Source organism: Aythya fuligula, chromosome 6 (genome assembly GCF_009819795.1).
Source record: "Aythya fuligula isolate bAytFul2 chromosome 6, bAytFul2.pri, whole genome shotgun sequence".
Classification (NCBI taxonomy): Eukaryota; Metazoa; Chordata; class Aves; order Anseriformes; family Anatidae; genus Aythya; species Aythya fuligula.
In genome coordinates this window covers 15,848,099-15,861,901 of record NC_045564.1, presented here as the reverse complement: position 1 = coordinate 15,861,901, position 13,803 = coordinate 15,848,099, and the positions used below count along the sequence as shown (strand labels likewise).

Genomic DNA, 13,803 nt, shown 5'->3' with positions numbered 1-13,803 from the left:
TGTACACATCAACTATACGTGGTCAATTAATATTGTGTTATTGCAATATGTGTGTTTGAAGCACGGATCAAATAATCTTCACATCCACAGCCACAAACAAAGCTCTGTGACCTGAAAGGCAAGTCTGTGGAAGAGACGATGAAGCTACCACCAAAATGTTTGCTCCCTTATCTCTTTTGTGTTCCCTCATCATTAATGTGGCTTTAATGGGAAGGCAGCGAGGTAGTACAAAGGACCTAGCTGTGCAACACATTCCCTTTTCATCAACTTAACAGAAGGTGCTTGTGTAAAGGTGAGCAGGGGATGGTGCCAACCAGAAGCCATAAAGGAGCGAGGTAACTCCACATCTTGCAGCCTTTCATTTGTGTAACACTTAATGTAAAGGTCAGCTTTTAATACATTGATTGCTGGGCAAGTGCTGCGCTGTAATACTGCACCTCCTGACATGAAATCTGCCTTCTGTATGTACTGTAGGATGGGCTATGAATATGCGTTACCACAGTCTGTTCTGTGACACAGCATACAAGGAGGCTCCAGCAGTTTACTTGCATTGTCAACCTGAGGAGTATTATAGAAGAAACATCAGTTACAGTGAGTACGTGTGTGCCTGTCTTCCAAACGGACTGTTAAATGCAATTTAGATTATCCTGATCGCTGACTTAAACAATACTACTCAGTTAACATTCCTGTGACATCAAAGTATTTATCTTTAAAGGTGTGCTTATCTAGAGAAATGTGTACTTACTCTCTTGAGTAACTAGAATGAAGTAAGGAGCAGAACAAGAGACAATTACTGTAAGAGCTGTAAGAGAGATTTCCCTTCATGGTTATATCAGATAATTACATTTAAAGGTGACATATATTCCACTATAGAACAGCCCTAATGTTACATATTAGATATCTGTTGGAAGAGTGATAGAACACTATAATAGAACTGGACAACAGTGTTTCCCACAACTTTTATTTTTTTTTTTTCTTTTCAGATCCATTCTAAGTGGGGAAGAAAATGATCACAAAGTTCCCATATACATAAAACATGAAAGTCTATTAAAGTACCTATCTGTTGAAGCTTTTCATTATTATTATTATTTTTTCCTGTGAACATAGATAGTAGTGGAATATTCAAAAGGATCTGACCCCACAAGTAGAACATACTTTAAATGTGGGGACTTAAAACTGGGCTTCCTATAATTCGCATCCTTTAATTTCTGAGCTCTCTAATAATATGGCATATTTATCATGCTGCCTAGAGAAGTTTCCATAATGAACTGATTAAATTTCAGATACACAGGCAGTAACTTTACCAAACTGAGAGTTTAATAAAGTAAGTCTACACAAAACTAAAATACTGCCATAGCTAATTTAATTATTCCACTATACTGCATAATTGAAATTTGTGAACTGATTTAAAGTTTCACTGCATTTGAATTAGATAATAAAGAAATCCAACATGCAGGTATATGCATGCTGAAGCCAAGTCTGCTGAAAGCTTTAATCTGTCCTTAATTTGCTGTTCTTCCCACAACTCACTTTGGTACTGGTAGTCCCATCTAACAAATGTTTGATAGCGATGTTGGAATACGTTATGTCACAGCATACCTACGAAGCACAGAAAGCAGTATTGCTGACAGCACCCTCTCATGGTCCCAGGGAGAAGCCCACCCCTCCCTCTGGGTTTCTCCTAGTACCAGTGGTGGACACTAAGACACTTTTTCCTTACCTGTTGAGATCTGTTGAGCTTTGGTGACAAGCTGTCTGTCTCCCAACCTCTGTTGCTTTAATGTCCCCTTCTCCTCACACGAGGCTCATCTCCTCTCTGCCAAGAGTCTGTGGCAGCTTCAAGCACGTCCAGGCTGCTGAATGCCACCTCCAGCTGTATTCTAAGAACTAGTTTCTACCTAGTTATTTAAATGAATGTAACTTTTAAATCATCTTATAAATATGGGTATAGTATAAAATGACGCATATATGGAATAAGTCCCATAAGATGTTATTTTTGTCAGCTTCTGAAATACATGTATAACAGGATCTATATTGCTGAGACCCTTGCTTTTTAGGGAAATACTCATGCCATCTGCTGGGAAGTTATGGAATTCTGCAAGTAATTTTTCAGTAGCATTTTTTCTTTTTTTTTTTTTTTTCTTTTTTTTTCTTTTTTTTTAGGTGTTAAATTCTTGCACCTTTTTTTTGGGGGGGGGGGTAAATGTAATATAGTTCAAAGGCACTTATGTCAGGAGGTCTGGCAACTGATAGCACCCTTTTGTATGCTAAGATGGTATGGTGCAATTTACTGGCATAATTTGGTACTGTTTATATGAGCTTAACTCTTTCAAGGCATACACCATCTCAGTTTAACTTAGTTTTCACTTGGATGTGCATAATTAGTAAATGTTTTCTGAAATGGCAGAGTTAACATAGTTGCACTCCGGTTCTCTGACTTGTAGCATGAGAATAACAAGCAGCTGCTGTGGCATTTCTGGTGGACGTTCTGGGTGTTGGAGTAACATGAGTACCACATAAACATATCCAATGAAACCACTAGTTACAGAAATAGTGCTAGGATCAGAATGAATATGGTCTTCTACCAAAAATATGTTGAATAAACAGAGGCAGCAGAGCTTAATAGCTTGTAGAAAAAATAGTCTCCTGTCAAACAGTTATTACAAGACAAACATGAGATGAATCTGAATCATAATCAATTTTAAGTATTTTGTTAGCATTTCCTTCTCTTTATAGCTTTTTGAAGTTTTGTTGATTTGTTTTGATTGAGTAAATATGTACAGGTTTTTTGTTGTTGTTAGTGCGGTGTAATGTGAATGACAGTCAGACTGAGCAGCAGCATTTCACAAGTTCAGTTCAAAGTCTGTATAGCCAGCTTCGAATTTTCAGCACCCTCTAGAGTAAGCAGGAAGCTTTGACAGCCTTTGCCTCCATCTCAGGCAGCTGAGGAACTCTCTTTTTCCCTTTGTGTTGGACTTCCTGATACTCTAACCATTTAAAAAATAATTATGAAAGTATTGGAAAGAACAGATATTGAAATGTTTTCTATTATTAAATAAATGTCATTATTATTAAAACAGTTTTAAAAATGTTTTCACATGGAAATTGTACTTTGGGAAAAAAAGCCAACCAAATAACCTTTTCACCCAGCACCAAGTGATAATATTCACATCGAAGTGTAACTTCACAGGGCTGTGGCTGATATTTTATCTTCTGTAACTGCAGAAGGAGCACCAAAAAGAAGTGCTCCAACACCAAGCAGCTGTGTGCTCACCACTCTTGCAAGAAGTAAGAAGTTCAAGTCCCTGCCAGTTGGACCATCATGATTACGTGGGGACATCTCAGTTCCTGCAGCGTCCACCACAGTGATGCCTACTAAGAGGGTCCTCTTCCTTCCCTTTACAATTTATCTTTTTGTACTAATGTTTTTCCTGTAGGATTCTTGAGCTGCTCCTTAATATCAATAATCTCACTTCTGTCTGTAATTTTACATTTATTATTTTCCACAAGTACACTCTATGCACTTTCTGAGAGCTCTTACTGAAAATTTGGAAATTTCAACTTCAAAGCCAAATATATGAAGCTTGTCTGTCTCAAGACCAGCCCTGTGTTCCATGGGAGGAGAGTACCATGCGCTGAGTGAGAGCCCACTGCTGCCTTCCAGCAATTTCCAGACTTCGCTTGGCCTTTGTGCTTCCACAGAGCCCCATGCCACTGACTCCCTCGCTGAGCTTGAGCAAGTTCTGTTGTGCAGCTGCTGCTGAAAGGAAACACTACCTCAGCAGGTCTGTTTGCTTCCACAAATGCGTAACTGAGATGCTCTCCCTGATGCTGGTGGCAAAACATGCTAGGATTCGGCTGCAGCAAGGTTGTAATGAACAGCAATGCATCAATAACCCCTGTCAGGAAGCGAAGGATTACCTAAGTTGCTGTCTTCTCATTTTAAGATTTTAATTTTGGTTTCCAAACAGTGGTGTTAAACTGCAGAGGAAAGGACAAGCATTTCCATATCAGTTTACATTGGTAATTCATTATTCATGATGCAGAACTAGAGAGCTTAGCTGAAGGTCTTTGGGAGAGGTCTTCAGCAACACACCTAGAAGCTGGATAGTTAAGATGCTTTCAAGCCTTTCCAAGTAAAATATAACTTGCTTTTTTTTAAAAAGAAAAAAAGGGAAAAAAAGGTTTTTTTTTTTTTTTTTTTTTTAATATTAATTTGCTTCAAAGAACATTGTAAAGAGAAATTGAACATGGGTTTGAGGTCTGGAAGTTACACTTGATGCAGAGGGTTTTATTATTATCATCACTAATGTTGTAATATGTTTGCTGCTGCAACCAAAAACTTTGTTAAACAGGTTGGTGATGGAGGAAGACTAGTTCCAGTGCCCAGTCTCAGTGAGGCTGATAAATACCAGCCTCTGAGCCTTGTGATTAAGAAAAGAAAGTGTTTGCTTTCAAAAAAATCTAAATTTGCATCAACACCTTTCACATTAAAAGACATTCTTCAAGGGGAGAAAGAAATTTCTGCAGGTAAGTTTTTAATCTTTCTTGAAAGCAGAATAATGCATGCTTTCCCCTAAATACAGACCAGTAGTTATGGCTTAGTCTGTACTGGTAGTATGATGGTTTTTTAGTATATGTGTAATATAATGTATCTTGCTTCATCATATAATAAATATTTAGGAAAAAAGTATAAGTTAGATTGGTAAAACAAACAAACAACAACAAAAAAACACGACTTCTTGAAGAAGTATAAAAAAGTCAGTTATATTTCAAAACCTTGATAGGAACTAATATACAACAGATTTAGTTAAGCTTTGTGTTTTTTTCCAAATCACAAGTTCCTGAAAGATGTACTAATGCATATTTACTTATGCATGTATGATTAATTGCTACTTAATATGTGCTTTTATTTTGCACCTTTCTTTACATTCTCACTTTTAAATATGTAACAATGAACTCAGTTTGGTATCTGTTTCATGCTTGTGATCTCATGTTTTGAACTACGCTCTGCATAGGCAGAAACATTTGACAGCAGATATCTGACTGAAGTAATAGGATTTCTGTAAATTTTTTCCATGTTTGTAATCTTTTTCACATACCTAAAGAGGCAGCACTATTTAAATTGCTTTTGCTATGCAATGTCAGAAAGCTTTGAGAAGATCCTATGAGAATTAAGAGGTACAAAATTGAACTATATTTTCTTGTACCTTCCTTTGAAAAGTCTATACAATTTATAACAGCATATGTTTTCTCAAAACAGTTTCATCACTTTATTTTTTAAAATACATTTTAAAAAGGTATTAATTACAAAACAAATGCATTAACTAGAAACTCTAAGACAGCCAGTTTGTGCACAGGAAGACAGAAATGCCACCTGACTCCACAAAGAGGTGATTTCAGGATGAAAGCAATATGAAACAAAATTGGAATCCTGCCAATCCTACTAGTCTTGCATTCAGGACAAGCCAGCTGAAAAATTTGAAAAATCTCATTTAAGAAGTCAGAGGAAAAGTGTGAGTCAAAATCACATTAAAAATCTCACAAAGCCTTTAGTCTTTTCTGTAAAGGTTAGATGTCATGTGCAGAAGGTTTTGTCCTTTAGTGTAAGCAAAGACATTTCTAATTGAATTTCCTTTTTTTTTTTTTTTTTTTAATGTGACAAATATAAACATTTGAAATCTTTTTAATGTTATGAAAAAATATGTGCTTTTTTTTTTGTTGTTGTTGTTAAAAGTAAAGACAAACGGGATTAACACTGGGTGACTTTCTAGTGTCACTTTATTCTAAACGCTTCAAAGAATAAGACAAAAATTAATAAAACCTGGATTCTTCAATGTAGTTGAATGCCTATTTCCCTTATCTACCTGCTCTGTTCATATTAATTTTTCAATGTGTTCTAATATTTTTTCTGGTAGTGTAATGGTATTTAAAGTTATGAAGAAAATGTTACATTATAGCATATATTATATATAATAAAATGTTATAGCATTAAAAAATGCTTTGGAGCCCACCCTTCTATTGTACAATAGAGCAATTTTTCTTTCTTTCTTTCTTTCTTTCTTTCTTTCTTTCTTTTTTTTTTTTTTTTTGTGTAAGTCAGAATTAATCTGTTTTCCTTCAGATTAAATTGACACTCTTTAGAATGACTAGGGACACACTGAAAATGTGGCAAGACATTCTGATTGTGACCTATCAGGGAAAAAGGCAAAGGTAATGTTACTGGCAGATCTGCACTTTAAACATGTATTGCAAAAATGGAAAACAATGTAAGGTTCATTTGTACTACATCCAGAAATTTTTAGAATTTCCTAACATTATTTTACAAGGGAAATATGTAAATGCAACTTTAAAAAAACATTTAGTTCTTCAAAAAATTAGAAAAAAGGAAAAATTACCTGTGTATTCTATACACAGGTAATGTGTATATATATATATATATATATATATATATATATATATATATTACTGTATAGTAAGTCTTCACAATGACTTGTTATGCACCAGAGCTGCGCTGAAGTTATTAGTAAATGGGCATGATGTGTATCCGCCATGTTGGCTTTCTCTTTATTCCTAGGGTTCATATTCCGTGCAGTCTTCATTAACTCATTTTGTTTGTGTTTCAGAGTAATGTGTTTCAAAAAACCTTTAAACACATTGCATATCTTTTTGTTCTATATCTCCTGATAAAGGAGAATAGTGCTAAGCACAGAAATGCAGAAATATTCCTAATCACCATTTCATTCTTAAGATATATTCCATGTGGGACTCTGAGCAAAACTCTGTCAGTGAGAGGTACAGAGATCCCTCAGACCCCACGCACTCTCTTTCCATTAATCATCAGTAGTAGCACTGATAAATAAGCACGTAATGGAGCTGTGAATTTTATATCAAAATTGTTAAGTATAGTAAGAACAGTGCACTTCATTATTTTCTTTACATTTATTCTATACAAATTTAAAATAATTAAAGTGTCCTGTTACAAGTATGTAACGTTATGTAAAAGTACTATGTTCAGATCTTCATCACACAATGGTTATCTTCTTTTACTCAGGTGTCTCATCTTACCAGTTGCTCAATTATGAAGACAAATCGGATGTTACGCTCAATGGTAGAAGAGGAAATCAGATAATGAATGATGTTGGTTTTGATGTTGCTGGATCAGATTCTGTTGCCTTTAAAGCTTCTTTTGGCATAGTGACCAAACATGAAGTTGAAGTACCGACATTACTTAAAGAACTCACTACAAGGTTATATTATAAATATATATATATATTTCTAGTTCCATAGTTATATTTCATACAGTTAGGTTGAATCTCTGAACAAAATCTATTAATACAAAAAAGGGTTAGGTTTTGGTTATTTTAGGCAATAAATACCACTCACCATCAGATATTTTCCAGGTTTCTTGTATGACTAACAAGTCTCAGATTAAATCACTGCACATGACCTCCAGTATAACAGGGGCTATAGAATTTATCGGAATTAATTCTTGTTTTAATTACAGTGCATCTTCCAAGAAAAAAAGAAAAAAATCTAGAGAGGATGAGTCCATCAAAGATCCTATGTATTAAATTTCCTACTACTGCAAATTTGAAATTTACTTCAAATAACATTAGGAAGAAGAAATCCTCATCTGCTGATAAAAACAAACAAACAAACAAACAAACAAACAAACAAATCTGTGTTATATGACTAAGAGCCAGTGCCTGTAGAGATTCTCCTAGAAACACACTTGTTTGATGATCATTTCATGTTTGTACTTCATATAGTATATTGCAGTTATAGTTCATACACATCAGCTAGTTTTTAATCCATTCAGTGTATGCCAGCTTCTATAGTTATCATTTTAGATTTCTAACCAAAACTTTCCACAATTATAAGCTTTATGGAAGCCCAAAGGTAGAGCATTAAAGCTATTACTTATAAAATTCATAACTGTATTACTAATATACAAGATATACATAATATACAAGTTATTGATTATACAAGAAGCTTTGCAATTTGCTAATAATCTCTGAATGTCCTCCTTGTCTCCCTCTTGATTTTAGAAAAATAAACTTTGATCACTGTCTAGTACATCAATCAAGAAAAAGTAGGATGGAGATTTTGTGCGTGGTCATGGAAAGTATTAGGACCACAAGGCAGTGCTCATTGACTGTCCATACTGGAATGCGTGGAGAAACCATGAGGGTAAATATGTTTTAGGATAAATAAAGTTCTGTAACTCAAACAGGCAAACAATAAGCTCATTTTTATAGATTTTATGGCTGGATTTAATTGTATTTTTACAGAAGTAAGCTTAGAAAAATTCTAAAGTGAGTTTATGTTATCACACTGATGTAAAACTGAATAACTTCTTTATTTGTATCGTTTATATGAGTGAGCTAAGGAAAATGCATAAAAGGATGGCTAGACAATGAGACATTGTTTTGGGTGAAGTCTCGGCAAAAATGTGGAAATTCCTTCTTTTCAGTTTGAAACTCTGATAATCATATATCTTTTATTACTATATACATCTTCTATAACTCATTACAACTTCAGGTTGTTATTATTTCAAGGATTGGCATCTCGCTCCCTGTCCCATTTCTCCCCCCCCCCCCTCGTTGTCATCAATATGTTTGAATAATTGAAACTTCGAATCTTCTGAGGTTTGTCCATTGCTAGCATTTATAACATTCACATAATTTTTGGTGACTGATGCAAGTTAAATTACTGTCTCTGTATAAATGCAACACTGATAGTATGAAATTCTTTACTGATGAAATTTGATCTCCAGTTTCAGAGCTTCCTCCTGGTATAATAGTTCTCAATATATACAATTAAGATGTTGTTTTGTTTATTTTTTATTTCTTTTTTTTTTTTTTCTTTTGATGATTTTCCAAATTATAGTTTCACATTATTGAAGACCAAAATTATAAAGGACGGGACAAAGCCATTGTTTTTCCTGCACATACAACAATTGCTTTTAGTGTGTTTGAGCTTTATATTCATTTGGATGGTAATTTTGGTAAGTTGTGCATTATTGTCATTACTGTCATTTTTTAAAGTGGTTTGAGGTTTTTCAACAGTTTTCTTGTTCTTCATTTACATAAGCCTCAATCCCATAAAATGGGCATGCCTTAATTTTATGAACATAAGTAGTCTGAATTTCTGGGGAAAATGGTTATTACTGAAAAGATTAACAAAGCAGGTAGTGGAAAATACTTCGCCATGGAAATATTTTTAAAACTTAAGTTTTACTGTTTTTTTTGTTTGTTTGTTTGTTTGTTTGTTTTGTTTTGTTTTGTTTTGTTCTGTTTTGTTTTTTTTTACATCCCACATGTTCCACTTGCAAGGAACAAAAAATCATTTATTTATATATCGAGACTTTTATGACCATCTGAACACTTGCATAAAATGGGAAAGTAAAAAGACCTAAGTAAAGAAGAAAGTGTGCAGAACTTTTAAGCAAAGCTAAGAATTTTAGTTGTTGTGGCTGTAATTTCAGTCTGATATATCATTACATGTATAGCTATCTGAAGATATTTACAAAGAAATAGAATTACTGAAAACAAATATGGAAAACATTATGGAGCTCCTGTAAGTTTGTCTCCTTTTGGAGAAAGGATAGAGTTTATGTCTTTACATTATTTACACTAATTAATGTGTAGCCTGTAATGTTATTGGTGTTGTTTGCAATAAAGCAGAAATTCAATTTTAGGATTTGATCTAGAACTTAGTAAAACCAAATAATGTTAGATTGTGTTTCAACCACCAAATTTACATGTACTTAAATACAGGGACTTCTGTGAGAGTTGCTAAATTGTTTCAGGAATTTCTTAACTCTGATTATCATTGTGGCCTTTTTAAAATAGCAAGACAAAAGATTAGGGAGGTGTTCTGTACCTCTGCAGGTACCTCTGCAGATCTCTACAGCAGTACCAGTTTTAGAAGTTGCAAATAGCTCTGTATTCTTTGGCACATGCAGTATTCAAATTCTATGACAGGAACTTTGTGTTTTAAAGCACCTTTTTACTGAGCAGTGAAAGAACTTTACTGTAAAAACTTTAAATACACTCCCAATCAGGCTTAATTACTGGATTAAAAGTAGAAGAGAAAATACAGTACAGTAGTTCTTTATATTCAGTTCCATAGAGCTCAACATTAACTTCAAATTCTGAAGTGCTTTGATTTTATTTTACCTGTATGTAGTGGTAGGTACAAGCACAAGAATAACGTTTTAGCTAAATCATTGAAATCATCAGTGAAGCTGATATCTGTCTAACTCAATTAAAAATAATTATCAATTGAAGTCCTGCTTTTTCAGTTCCTTGTAATTGATTATCCATATATTTTGCTTTCAAGTTTTTCTTTCAAGTTATGGATAAAAACTAATGTGATATTTATTTTCATTTCAAAAAAAATAACTTTTGGCAGTTGAATCTCCATTGGAACAGAGGACTATAGATCTTGCACCCTTGCTTATAAGTTCTTATTTTTAGTTTCAAAGGAGTCTACAGAGATTATGTAGATACTTAGAAGTGGGAGCTCCATCAATATGATTTAAAGAATTAACCCTTAATGTGGGCAGGAATTGCATAAAAAAAAAACAACCTATAAACAAACTGATGATGTATGTTGGAAACCATGAATGTTTAAAAAATCCTATTGAACATTTCATTTGATTCTGTGTGTTATTGCTGCGTGCAGACTTGTATTAGACAGTGGTACTAGCCTTTACAATTTTTAGCAAAGCTGAATTTAGTAACTGCTAGCTTCATCAACCTATTATAGGTTAGAAAAGCATATTAAATTGTGTTGAACAGCTATTGCTTTTATGTTGCATTCTTCTAATAGCTTATGTTTCATTTTTACAGAACTATGTGTGACTCCAATTTCAAAAGGAGGATTTGAAAAAGAGAAATCCACATCATCTTCAATGAACAAATTAAGGATGTTAAAGAGTAATCTATTTCATCGAAGTATGGTTTTTGATATTTATACACAAATGTCTTAGTTACTGCATGTAGAGTAGTTATTTGTTTCTTTAGTTTGTGTGCAAGATGAACATTAAAATGAGAAAACTTCAGTGTAAAATGTACTCCAATTTCTTATGTACTGATTGTCAAGTTATGACAGAATCTTTTTCACAATAACAAATTTATGGTGTTACTAAATATCTTAAAATATATAATAGTCCATGGCTGATGTGTGGTATTGAGTAATTATACAACTAATCAGTTAATATTAACCTTATTTCATATGTTTGCAATTTACATAGAGCATTATGCAATACGTGTTATAAATAGTATTGCAGGGTATACTTTTTATGACTAATTTTAAGTATCCAACAATTTAAATATTAGAATGTACTCTTTAGGCTATATCTTCATGTAGCAGGGATATCGGCATGATAGCGTCATAGTTCTCTTTCTCACTCTGATACGAACACAACAGCCAACAACGCTAAGTGTCACTTTATGTAGGTAGCTATGTCTTCTTTGGGATATCTCTGACTATATTACTCAAATCTGGGGATTTGTTCTAGTGAATGTAGCCTATTTATTTATTTATTTATTTTAAGATTTCTTAGTCTAATTGTTGTGGAAAGCTGCAAATCTGAAAGTGAAGATAAATAAGAATCAAAGACATCCTTCTAAAGGCTGTTCTGTCCATGTATCCTTGCTCCACCGTATCCCATTATTGATCAAAGGACATTTATGGACCAAGCCTTCAGTTCTGCTCCAGTATTATGCTAAGAGAGCAAATCTGTGGGTATGCTATGTATTGCTAGTTTTGGCTGTTTAAAAGTTGGTCATCTTATCTAAACTAAGAAGAAATGAAGAAAGAGGAGACAAGCAGGTCAGTCTGAGAGTGACTTCTCCCTGGGGTGTTTGGATGCTCAGAAGTCTTCTAAGAGGGCAGCATAGAGTCCTCCAAATTTTCTAAATCCTTTAAGCGATGTTTTTTTTTGTTTGTTTGTTTTTTTCTTTTTCATTAAATAAACAGAATTAACAATTTTTAGAAAACAAAATTTGAAAAACTAAAATGAAAACGTTTAAACAGGAAAGTACACAGCTGTGATTTGGCGATTTGTGATTGATTAGGTGTATTTCTAAAAAAAATAAATTACAATTATACTATACAGGTCATTTATAAAAATAATTCCAGCTTCTGCCAATGTCTTTTGTGAAAATAAAGGAAAACTTTCATCATGCAGGGCTTTTGATAAGAAGTCATCTATGGTGACATGTTTAGAACGGTTTCATGAATCAGTTGTCATTTCCATCAGTAGATTTACAGATTGTTTTGTGAACAGTTCATAATGTAATGACAAACCACTGCTCTTTTTTTGTGTGCCTTCTTTTTCAGATAAAAGAGTAGTAGATACCATCGCTAACTCTGATGTTTACTTGGAGGACCTTTTTACAGACTACTATGAAAAAGCTGCAAGCCTGACCAATCTCTCTACAAGCTATCTCAGAGAAGGGGCTCATATCCGGATTAATTTACTTCATAATAACATCACGAAAGGTCCCTGCGTCCTTTGTGGAATGGGAAGTTCTAAAAGGGAGACAGTCTATGGATGCCTAGAGTGTTCTTTTAATGGACAAAAGTTTGTACGACTGCATGCTGTGCCCTGTTTTGACCTCTGGCATAAGAGAGTGAAGTAACTGATGTAGGTAAGTGCCTATTGCAGACATGGGCATAAATAACTGTGCCACAAACTTTTCAGAATTAGTAAATGTGACTCATTTTGTTTAAATGCAAAATAGTGAAAGTGCAAAACTTTTTATAACACTATTATTTTCAAATCATTTGCTTCACAATGACCTTAATTACTTGAAAATGTATGCATTCCCTGACATTTTGCTTTTCTTTTTTTCTAGTACCTTCTCATTGTATTATCATAATTAAAAATGTGCTTTCAAACTGTATTTTCATAATGTCAAAATATATGCTAGAACCTACCTATAAATAAATTGTTTACATAAATTTGGTGTTAAACCCCCAAATGTTGCCTTTATCTACACTGGAATAGAATGGTAAAATGAGAATATTTGTTAATAATTTAGTGTTCTCATGAATCTTTCACTGAAGTATCAGATTAAAAAACATGCTAAAGCTTAGCTCTGTCTAATGTTTCATTCACAAAAGGGAACTAAAACTGGTGATGGGAATTTCATAGTTGAGTGTCTTTACGTACGAGGTACGATCCAGTCTACCTTTTTTGAGTTTGTTTTTTAGGTCATAGCTGCTCATGACTTTCATACCATTTATGTGTTCAGAAAAAAAGTGTTTAGCAGGAAACATTTATGAAAGTTACAAAGATAACAGAACTAAATCCTTCCAACTAGACTTCTGCCTGAAGGTCTTCAATCTATAGACCTCAACTATGAGAAATTAAGTTTGTGATGTTAAGAATATATACTCTAGGGGGCACTAGAGACTAGCACCCAATACAGAGATTGGGAGTGCTGTTCAGTGTACTGTTCAAACCTTCCCCATGCTACGTTAAAAGACAATTAAATTTTATATGTATGTTTTATCATGGTTTTAAGATAAGTCAGTCATATATAGAAATCTTTTTACCTAGGCTGCCATTTTCACTGTGTACATCTCCTTATTCCATGTTGAAATAAATGACCATTTTTCTCAATAGAAAGGTACATTACGCAAGTGTTGTGATGGCATCTACATACGCAGAACAGCTCAATAAGCACAAGTACTGTGTATTAACTATCAGTGTTACTTTGCATTTTTCCAAAGTGAGGGAAAACAGATTCATGCCCAGATAATTACCTTATATAGAATATCTCC

General features: G+C 33.8%; 1 protein-coding gene across 1 annotated transcript; it reads left to right on the top strand.

Annotated features, from left to right (window-relative positions):
- Positions 1-4,299: 4,299 nt before the first annotated feature.
- On the top strand, positions 4,300-12,843 carry PJVK (pejvakin). Its single transcript, XM_032190681.1, has 6 exons — positions 4,300-4,530; positions 7,055-7,250; positions 8,052-8,193; positions 8,893-9,010; positions 10,860-10,964; positions 12,355-12,843. Exons 1-6 carry the CDS (start codon positions 4,320-4,322, stop codon positions 12,654-12,656), a joined length of 1,074 nt encoding a protein of 357 aa, XP_032046572.1. The 5' UTR covers positions 4,300-4,319; the 3' UTR covers positions 12,657-12,843.
- Positions 12,844-13,803: the final 960 nt, after the last annotated feature.